A 12,195-nucleotide genomic window follows, 5' to 3' on the forward strand; every position below is an offset into this window, starting at 1 on the left:
AGAAAAACTGAAACCTCTTAATTGAAGAAAAAATTATGTGTTAAATCTCTAGAATTTTACTAAAATATTACCTCATTATAATCAGTATATAATTTCAACTATTATATTATATTCCACAGTTGTCACAGTTTATATTTAGTATTTAAATAGATAGTCTCTAGTTTTCAAAGTACTTATTGTCTAAAATAATTACATAACGTTTTTATCTCTAGAGTCCACACCACGTTGCTATATACGAATATCTTTATTACACTCTAAAAATATATATTTTAAGAATCAATGTCGAGAAACAAAAATGTTGATAACAATATATAATTAATTTGTGTTTGTATATCAATAAATAAAAATTAATTAATTAACTTTATTGAAACTATTGTTTAAAAAAAAAAAAAAAATGTTTTTAGAGGATCTTGATGTTCATTTTATGAACACATTTTTTCAAAACCATTATTTATTGACTATACAAATCATTAAATTATTGTATAATATATACAAAATACACACATTTATTTAAGTTAATGTAACAAGGCGCTAAACCTCGATAATATTTTACACTATTTTAGTACGTTTGACCTAACTTAACCTAACTTATTAGTACCATTGAAAATTAAATTTTTGTTTTGTGTTTTTAATAACTATATTATTGTTCATTTATGGTTTCGTTTGCTTTGATTTGGCTCTGTAATATAAATATATGGTCATATAAAGGTGTTGGTAAACAATGCTTTCTTTATAAATCTAAAAATTAAATTTTAAACTATTACACCGATGGGCAACGACAAAAAGAAATAAACTTTTCAAAAATTAATTACAAAAGCTTTTTCATGTTTATCTTTCGTTTTAAAAATTTGTTAGATCTTTTAATATCCAACTAGTAATTTATTAGAAAAAAATATCACAAGACAATCATCCTTACTTCACGGATGCATAAACAACAACACTACTGTAATTCTTTAGGTACACATTACCTGTTTTTATACAAATATTCCAACACGTTAATATAGAACATATATGTTTACTTTGTCGTAAAAAAATACTTAAATCAACACAAAAGCAGTTGTGTTTGAGATTTACACTGAAACGTTTTACAAACTTATCTGGCGCATTTAATGTAAGTGTGTTAAATGTTCACAGGAATCCAGCAAAATCTATTCTCGGCCTAGTCGTTAGAATAACATTTCAGGAGCTTTTCGTTTGTTATTGTAATTTGTCTGTTCCGCTATAGTATATTATATATACCTATCTATGTATTATTTGTATTATTATATAGACATCAGTGTGACGTTAGCTGCATGTAGCCATGAACAGTCAATTTAACTGTGTTTAAATGTCACTACCTATACAGCATTAGTTTGTTGGAAACAACAGTGGCCGTGATTAATAAGAAAATCGGGTCATCCTATTCGAGATCGAAATAAAAATAATCAAATAAAATGAAAATATTCGTAGTATCAACGCATCACTATAATAACGATTTATCATAACAAAGTACCTATCGTAGATCAAAAGTTCAAGTCGAAACTATCACACAGCTGTAAATCGGTAAATAAACAGTATGAAATTATTGTGAATTTCTAAAAACAAATGGCAAAATATGTTATTTGAATCTCCGTCGACATAGTATGATTGATATTAAAATGTCTATCATAGTACGAGACATAAATACTTTTGAACAATTTCATTCACGTGTTTCACAATATTTTTTTTGTAAAATGTCCAGACAATTATGAATTATAATACATCGTTAAAATATCAACGTTCGGTTTTACAACATCTTGCCCAATAAATATTCACCATTTGTTTATTATTTATCTTGAATGAAAATTTTCCAAATTAGTTCCTTTTAATTCTCGATTATACGTTTCGTACTTACAGCGAAGAATTATACCCGTATGAAAAATTTTGTTCAATCTCGCTGTATATTGAATTTATTTATTCTGTTTTCGATCAGATGACACCCGATTTTCTGCAGAACGTCGTCGACCACCCCTATTTTCAACAAAATTCACATATTATTACAGGAATGATCAGGCAGTGGGCGCAGATATATATAATATGTATGATGATGACACGCGTGTGAGAATATAAAATCGATATTTACACACTGCAGCAGCACGGTCCGTTACGGGATGGTCGTGTGAGATATCCAAAACCGTTGTCGACGCGGGGATCCGTTTTGGACCTAATATAATAATATATAGTCATCACATGCAGAAAATACAGTTCCTTGGTCACAATCACGTCTCGGTTGCGAAACAAAACACTACATTATGTAAAAGCATTATAATAAATAAACTATGTTACCTATGTCATGCAATAATCTACTCGCCGTCGTATCACAAAATGAAACGTTAGAACTTTCTCGGTTTTTCACGTTTTCTGAACTGATATATAATTATTTATAGTGTGTTTTATATATATATACATTCGTTATCTTGTGCAGCGTGTTCAGTTTCCATGCTCATCATCGAGAAAAAAAAAGTATGAAAAATCTCTTTTTGTTACTATACATCTATATATATATTACATATTTTATTTAATCCTTGTTATTTTTTTTTTCAAACTTCAACTTTTAAGTAACTAAATAATATATTATATTTAACTTAAACTTTGAAATGTAGTACATGTATATACAGATACTTATTATATAAAATGTAAATGTGCACTCAAATACAACAGTTATGCATTAAAATATTTTTATAGAAGTTTACATGTCTAATATTTTTGAAAGATTATGATGAATTTTTGTATACGAGTGTACCATACTCCGTTAAAGCGGAACAAAATTTCAAAGTGAAAACGTGCGTTTTATGTTTTCACATTATATTACATGGTGTGACATTTACATGCATGTTAATATGTGATGTTCCTACCTATATACCGTTTAGAAAAACGAGGATTTTTTTTATGACTCGCAGCTTTAATACGACGAGAAAAACCTACGAGAAGAAAAATATAACTATATTTTATATATACAAATAAAGGTATACGGAGAGCCCAGCAAGTTTGATTATATGTTGAACCGCAATTGGATAAAAACATTTAAGGAATGACGTTCAGTTATTCTGTGCGAAGCACGTCAAATTTTTATCGTAGGTTGAACTATACACGACTAAAACGTTTTTTTCCAATCGGTATTTCGACCGCAGTCGTTTTCTTTGCAGTCGGCTGCTGTATACGTTTTGGGCGAATTCCAATATTGCCGAGCAACTATTTCACGTCCGCGCACAATAAATGAGTATTTATTTCGTTTTCAATATAGCCCAGTGGCGCAATTATACGGAAAGTGATATACCATCACCTCCCGGAACTTATATTATTTTTTTCGTGTGTTAATTTGTTTTTTATTCATTATATATTTTATCACTTTGGCATAAAACTCTGTTGGAGCATGTCCTATAAAATTAAGATGGCGCTTTTTCTATTGTAGTTGAAAACAATATACATTATTATAAAGGTAAAAGAGTAAAACCATAACAGTAGCGAAGTACCATAACTCGAAACATTAATGAGACAGCACATACCCAATTAAAACGCATATAAATGATTTGGTTTTATTATATTTAAATAAAATTTATTTTACCATACTTGAATGTAATAATAATATGTTAACATATACTAACGTTTCGTTTTTATATTTATATTATAAATAGCTTCTATTTTTTAATTATTATTATTATTGAAATATATAGTATAGTATAGTATCTATACTAGTTGCAGACACACCAAGTCGATGTTGAATTTGTCTCATTCAAACAGACGTGCAAGGAGAATCGGAAAACTGTAGTGATTACCGTTGCGTTATGGCCTATGAGACATTATTATGTCTCGCCTTTTATAATTTTGCTTTATTCTATTTTTAAGTAATCATTATTATTATAATTTAACTATGGACTTCCTAACATACATATATATATATATAATATTAGTTCGTGATTTTTAATGAACGGTTTGTTCTGTTCTACGGTTTTGTTTCTAATGTGATACTTTTCAAATATGAGTGCCAGTGATTTTTTCATTATATCTGATTTTTTTTTCAACTTCTCTCCAATCTAAAGACTCCCGTGGATTTTATAGTATCTCGATTCTTCTGTTTTAGATTATCTAATGAACTCTGATTTAGTATAACATTTTTATGTATAATAAATATGATACATTGATGCACATTATTATACCTATATACAAACAATAATCAATGTGAATGAATTATTATAAATATTATGAGATTTAAATGTTTGTTTTTTCTTATTCCTTGTGACAAATATGAAAGATAAGTTTAAATTTAAAGAACTACACTTATTCAGTAGCTCAATTTTGGCCAACAAAATTGACTATTTAATTTCTATATCGATATTATGTAATCTCGGATACGTTTTTCCGCGTGTTTAATTATTAATAAATTAATAATTTTTTTTAAGTGCACGAAACTCGTAATAGTTGGGCCTAGCTGCTAACCTGCATTTTAATATGTCTAACACGTCTTTAGTTGTGATGATTTTTAATTAGCTCAGCATAAAAAGCTTTAAGGTACGGTTTCCCTGCGGCGTCATGGCACTTACTATGTCCAGACTAGTAGGTAACACTGGACGCTGTAGGGAAACCGTACCTTTAATGTCACAAATATGCAACTGTCAACTATTTATAAAAATCGTTATGAATATGCGACAATACCGTCACGTAAATATGAATACTAAGATTTGAAAACCAGTCGTCGCTTCATAAATGCAGTTGTATTCTTGTATTTTATATGATATGAAGTAAATGCCCGTCGCTCGTAACGTGAGGGAGTAAGGAAAGTACGATTGTCGTCCATACTCTCGGCGCGTACGAACTGTACAGAAAAGAACTATAAACAATTTTTTTAATTAAAACCCTACTTTAAATATTTTAGAAACCAAAACCAATATTTTGAGAATCCTAAATAGGTATTTTACCGCGACGTCAATGGCTTTGATCGTTTTGATTTGCTATTTATTTTTTTTAATCATTCATTGAGATTGAAATTAATTAAAACCTAATAACTATATTTATACAGACATATGCTTTTAATTTTTAAGTACTGAAAGCACCATTTATGTATTTCCTATGAACCGTACCTACCAAAACAGGAACCGAACTAAAAAACCCGTCGAGGTTTCAGTTCCTGAAGAAAGACTTTCGTGCGAGTATACAACTTATAATTAAATATACGAGTATAAAATATTATACCGGATCACATGAAAAAAAAACGATTGATTTAATGGTTCTCTGAAATTTAATGGACCAATCGTTGGTCACTATACCTAAATCGTGTTTAACGGTTACCACATTATAGCTCTCTACGGCGATTCGTTAAGATATTAATTAATATGTTTACACCGATGGCGTGCGATCAGGACAAGTTAGGTAAACGGCATGGCTGGCAGAAAAGGATGAAATAAAAAGCTTAACATTCATTATGTTAAACGACAATGTGACTAATCCGTCATTAAAATGATTACTATTCATTAATTCTTGTACGACTATTCAATTTATAACAGTTTATCAGTATTTTTCGAAAGAAGTGAGATTATTATTTTTTTTTTTTTTTTGTACAGACAATATTTATTTATTTATTGTTTCTTTACGATGAGAGCACTAACCACTAGGTATTACAAGAATGTTGCCGCGTCGATCAGGACTCATCGATAATTTTAAAAACGTAATTTCAAAATTGCGCCGCTGCATATCGGAAAATGAACATCGTCAATACACTTTTATTAAATTTAATAAATACGTTTAGAATACAGCGGAACTTCGTTCAACCATCATAGATACTCAAAAATAATTATTGTTTAATAAATGAAAAATATTTATCATTATAAATAATAAACATTTATCGTTGTTGAAAATTTCCGTAATGGTAAAAATAGAATTCGATAATGTGTGATAAATTCATTCGGTCGGGTATCAGTTTGATTTTGATCGCCGAGTCAAGTGGTTGATTATGATACATCGTTGGAAAAAATTTGATTTATTTTAAACGACCGTCGATCGCGTCAATGTTTTTGAATTATTATACACTGTAGCAGCGTTTCTCAACCTTTTTTCGTGTACGTACCCCTTGACCTATTACCACTGCTTTACGTACGCCCAAATGCCAATTTATCGTATATTCACACACAATACAAATAAGATATTATGAAATAAGTTTTTTTCACGTACCCCCAGAGGTACGCGCACCACGGCATTTTATAATAAAAATAATACACGCACGTGTACAACGATGCGCGAAAATTAAAAATCAATTTTTTCGTTTCGTTTTCATAAAAACATAAAATTTCGAAATCGTTCAAACGTCCGACTTACCGTCTACATTTTTGATGATTATATTTGTCAGGGCTTTAGTCCGGTGATAATCAAAGTTCCACTGTAGGTGTTGTATCAATAAAATATCATATTTTTTTTTGAGATTAACTAGAAGTGTTTTATTTTAACGCTTACCCGCGACATAAGACATCACGGCGCGCCACCGCGCACCGGCTTACACCTAACCTAATATGTCGTCCTTGCGACTCGCCCGCCATAATGTGATACCATAAATACGTATATTAACAATAAATGCACAATAACATAACAATTACACCGCCCACGACACCTGTAACTGGACGTCCCGTCGTGTACGATGATGTTTGACTGATGCGAGCGCGTGTTGCAGATGTTGCAGGCAACAACAACCTGACGCGCACCAAGTCGCAGTACCACCGCACGCAACCCGGCCGGTTGGTGAACTTTAGCAGTTTTCGTGTGTCCAACCGGCACCAACAACAACAACAACAATCACAGCAGCAACAGCGGCAGCAGCGACAACAGCAGCAGACGTTCCGCGACGGTGTCGACGACGGCGGACCGAGTCCGGTGGCCAGGGCCGTCGCGGCCAGCGGCAGCCGTCTGTTGTCGTCGGCGTCGGCTTTCGGCGGCGCGCTGCAACAGCACCAACGCGACAACGGGACGGCTGCGACGGCGGTGGTGGTCGCCCGGGTGGACTCGCGTAGTAAGAACCACAGGCCGGTCACCGCCGCCACGTCGCTCAGGTACTGCAAGTCGGTGTCGCCCATCGCCGAGAAACCGCCGGCGCGCCGCAGCCCGCCCAGGTCGGCGTCCATGAACCTCCAGGCCCGCAGCTCCGCGGCGGCGGCGGCGGCCGTCGACTCGTTCCCGAGGTGATGATGATGAGTGATGACCGGTGCGGGTAGACGCAGCGCGGCGGCGGTCGAGTGCAGCGTTCTATTGTAGCGGAACAGAGTCCGTATTATTATTATTATTATTATTATTATATGAATATTGTTTTAAACGGAAAGCGAACGTTCGATGGGGTACGATCGAAAGGTTTGTTAAAGTACCATCTGTTCTCTATATTGATTTGTCAATAATTATTACGTGTGTGTTATAAATACCTCTAAAATCACATTAAGTATATTATTATGTATAAGAAAAATTGTGCGTGATGTATATATTATGATAATAAACCCACAGAAAATATATGTCTTGGCGCGTCCTATCGAGTGCAAAACTCGCAGTTTGAGGGCCGGGAGGGTAGACCGACGGCGATTTTAATAACTGCACACCATTTTGTTGAAAAGGATCTAATGAGTCACATGTTTGAGTATAGAGTAAAATATTATACAGTACATTATGGTGAATTTATTTCCTTTGACAGACATAACATTATTTAGAAATATTCATATAGCGTCATAAAAGTATTCTAGGTCAAAATATCCACAGACGAAATAATATGTATCCAGGAAAAATGTATGCCGGTAAAAGAGGTTTTGAAAAAGTAAATAAGAATAATCCAAATTCGAAGATTTATCGTTCGTAACACTGAACTGTTAATAATTATTATAAGTCTGATTTGATCCACGGTGACAGTTCAAATAATACCCAATTCACGTACGTTGTGCTCTTATTATTTTGTCAGCTGCTTGTTCTAGTCACATTTTCGCAATTATAATTTTCAAACATTTATACATCGATAATATTAACCTGAATCAATATTAAACAAATCGATTGAATTATATTGAATTGATAATAATACGTCTTATTAAGTTTGAAAATCGAATGTTCCGCTAATATCGACTACACGTCATATATAACACACTGTTTATACGATAAGCTGAGTTTAATGAGCTTAGATTATATTATTCCGTTATTATTAACTTTATTATCTAATACCGACGTAAAATCCTTATTAATAAATTGTTTAAGTTTGGATATTTTGACTGAATACCTATATAAGATACTCGGCCATATCTAAACAACGTGCGTACAAAATGTTTGTATTAAAAATGTTTAATGGGTAGGTATTTATTAAAAGGTACCTTTTTACATTTTTAACTTTTCAAAAAAAATAATCAAATTTTCATTTTTAATTTGAGTTTTTTTTTTAATATTTACTACCTATTTATTCTATTGGATTTAATAAATGAAATATAATTGGATTGTTGGTACAAATATTACAAGTACTATATTATTTTGATATTGTATATGTAAAACATTAGAATCTATTAAAAGGGTCCTTTGTCACTTAAGGTTTAAAAAAAATTAAAAAGTTTTTTATCACAGGATGATTCGCTGAACGTGCTTATTGCTCACCCTTTCATATTCTTCAATAACGCAGTTATTCAAAATCTGATGTCGGGAATTTATCAATATACTTAAAGGCCATATTTTAAATGACAAGATTTTTGTGCTACGAAAAATGAATATCCCATAGAGATACAAACTCCTGTCTCTTAAATGAGAATTCCCTTTTCTACTATAAATTATTTAATAGATAATATTTTAAAAATGATTACCTATCACAGTGGCGGAACCAGAGGGGGGCGATTGGGGCGATCGCCCCCCCCCCGTTCACTCAAAAAAAAATAGTTTAAGTCCCTGATTTTAATTATTGACGTAATTATACTTCAAGGGTAACAAAATTATAGTGATATATTTTTTTACTACTATTATTATAAAAAATATTTTTTTTGTTCTGTACGAGACTGTGGAAAGTAACATATGTATTATGTATGCACCTAAATTAATACTTTATCAAAATTAATGTGTGCCCTTTAAAAATCGCCCCCCCTGTTATTTTGGTCTGAATCCGCCTCTGACGTATCAAAATGTAAATTTTAATAGTATTTTTTTTTTTTTTTTTATTGATATTTATTGTATTATTTAACTTTGTGTATTAAGGATAATAGAACCATTATTGTAATGGGTTTGGAAGATTTGTGAACTATACTACCAATGTGATGGTAATATGGTTTTAGTAAAGGTAAACCAAATGTATATCAATCCATCTATCAACATTTATAATATTGTGAAAATTATTCAGGTATAATAAACACTAGATTCAATACCTATTACATTTATTTTATATTTTTATAAAACCATTTCTAAGGACTATTATCCTTAATATAAATATTTTAATAGCTGAAAAACTACTCCTTAGAAATTAGGCACACCAACATTTTCAAAAAATAATTTACAGTAAAAAATGGGGTTCTCATTTGAAAGACAAGAGTTTTTATTCCCATAGGACAAGGGCGCAACCAAGGGGATGGCTAACGAGCTTTAGCCCCCCCCCCAATGGTTAGCCCCAAACATTTTGATAATTTGATTAGGTATATAAATACTGTGTATAAATACTATTAATATTTATAAATGACTTGAATTCAGACCCCCCCCCCCAAAAAAAAAAAGAAAAAAATTCCTGGGTGCGCCCCTGCCATAGGACGTTTGTTAAGTAGTACAAAAACCTGAACAATTTAGAAATATGGTCATTAAGTATATTTTATATTTTAGAATAAACAAATATTCTTAAAATGATATTCATTTTTAAATGAAAAATGAGGGTGAGCATAATTGGTAAATCACCCTGTATAGTGTATGGCTGTATATTATATAATATATATAATAGATAGACTATAATAGACTTAAGTCTTAAAGTATTTAATTTATATAGTAGGTAATGCTATAATTCAACCAAAATTTAAATGATGGGTCTTAAAATGAAAATTAATTAAGAACAAATCAGATTTTTGTTTTTCTTGAAAAGTTGTTAAAAATGTACAAATGTTTTGATAACAAAATATACCTACCCATTTATATTATGCATATAAGCAGTAATTGAAAACCCAAAAGCGTGGTCCTCACTTAATCTAGTCGTAATGTACAATATAACATATAAGCGGCGTGTATGATATAAGATATAACCTATTACTATTAATCATTATTATTATTGTTGTTGTTGTTATTATTATTATTATTATTATGATACGGAACTTATGGACACACCTATTACCCATAATAGGTTATAATAGGTACGAACGAACGCTTAAAAAATATTAAGATTTCGTATAGATACTTATAGAATGTAATGCGGTGATTCACCAGCCTTTTATAAGCGTGTGACCCTAACATTTTAAATTCAACTCTTCGTGACCCTTAAAAAATCGTAATAATTGTAAACATAATACTCATTTATTAGGTAACACTAAATTATACTGTAAAATAATAAAAATTAATCATAAGTATGAGTATCATTAGTTATCATATTTTTTTATTAGTTACTCATTCTGATTATTTAAAATACTCATATCGATTTTCTTCCTCCAATTTTTCTAAAAACTAGGAAAAATGTTTGTATATGTACACGATCGGTTTCCTTCGATGCAGTGTATTTTTACCCGGGGTGAAATGATGATAACAATTTATTTCTCACCTCGACGCTGGTTTTTTTTAATTTTAATCAATCTCTCTTGTGATCAAAAACAAACATACGGATAAGTTCCATACTAAAATTATACAAGTGTACCGCTCAATGTAAATAGGTATTTAAGGAACGTCGATGCCTATCCATCACAATATAACTTGTTCAGAAAAAAATAGTTTCTGGCATACCTATCCTATTAAATTGTATACTTACAATTTACATTGATGTTATAATCATAAACCCATAATATCTATAAAACGGATTCGTTGTAGGTACATAATATTAATTTTATGAATACCCTAATTCAAATATCGAGTTTAAAATTATACACTGTTTAGTGTTTACGATAATTCCGATTTTCGATAAGCATTTTCCGTGTATACTTATTATATATAGATACGCCACTGCGTCGACGCGGACGTCGTCGGTCATTAGTTTTGAACGAAATGTAGGTACTATATACAATAAAGTGTACTGTATAGACCAATTTCTGTAACAGTAGTTACTAGTTTTTCGTATTTTTGATCGTATTACACGTTTCTTCGGTCAGCCATATAATATACCTATATATATATATATTATGATGGTCTGTGTGTTAATCCCGGAATCAACTCGTAGGACATCTATCGTCGACTTATCATACAATTCGAACTCCGAATTTATAAATATCTATTATATTGTATACATACAACAGGCACGCTCAGGATTTTTGTTCGACGAGACTTACTAATTTTCTTACTTTCCTTATTTTTGTTGGAGGGGGGGGGAGTTTAGCCCCGAAGCCATTCTGGGTACAGCAATGAATATATATACCTATGTATTTGTATTAGAGTACACTACGGTAGGCGCCTATTGTAAATTTGCAAACGCCTTTCATCATATTTTCTTAACCTCAGTAATATACTTTACAAACACTCTACCAGTTTACATAGGTACATACATCTTCGCGATAGTATACAATAATCGCAAATAATTAAACTGAATAATTCGGTGTACAGGTATCAGCCAAGCCCAACATTATTAAAGGTTACTGTTACTTATAGCTATAATATATTAATATATCGTACACTGCTGCTATGTTCATAGTTCGTACCTACATTATTCTTATCCGCCCCCTCGTGACGGCCTCGTTGCTTTTGAATGCTAATGCACAGCCCTCGTCCGTATATTTATAACAATATTATTATTTATGTAAGACGTACATAAGTGTATTTTTCGATGTTCGTTATAATATAAATTATTCCCATTTTGTACAGTGCGATTGAACCAACGATCTTTAAATATATTTAGGTACCTACCTACGTATTATTATTTACCTACATGTGTATATTGTGTTTCTATTACTGTAAGATAAGATAAATACAATTAAAATTTTTAAAAATATATCCACTTGTTCGTCATTAAGCAACATCGATTCATAGCTATACCCTTGTACATTATCCGTCCTATCACACATCTGCGGTCTTCTGTTA

General features: G+C 31.5%; 1 protein-coding gene across 1 annotated transcript in view; it reads left to right on the forward strand.

Annotated features, from left to right (window-relative positions):
• The window catches only part of LOC113561352 (adenylyl cyclase 78C-like), a 122,766-nt gene extending 114,357 nt beyond the window's left edge, over positions 1-8,409 (forward strand). The window contains 1 exon segment of the mRNA XM_026967707.1: positions 6,677-8,409. Coding sequence (XP_026823508.1) covers positions 6,677-7,185 — 509 coding nt within the window. The 3' untranslated portion in view covers positions 7,186-8,409.
• The last annotated feature ends 3,786 nt before the right edge of the window (positions 8,410-12,195 follow it).

This window comes from Rhopalosiphum maidis, chromosome 1 (genome assembly GCF_003676215.2).
Source record: "Rhopalosiphum maidis isolate BTI-1 chromosome 1, ASM367621v3, whole genome shotgun sequence".
Lineage (NCBI taxonomy): Eukaryota > Metazoa > Arthropoda > Insecta > Hemiptera > Aphididae > Rhopalosiphum > Rhopalosiphum maidis.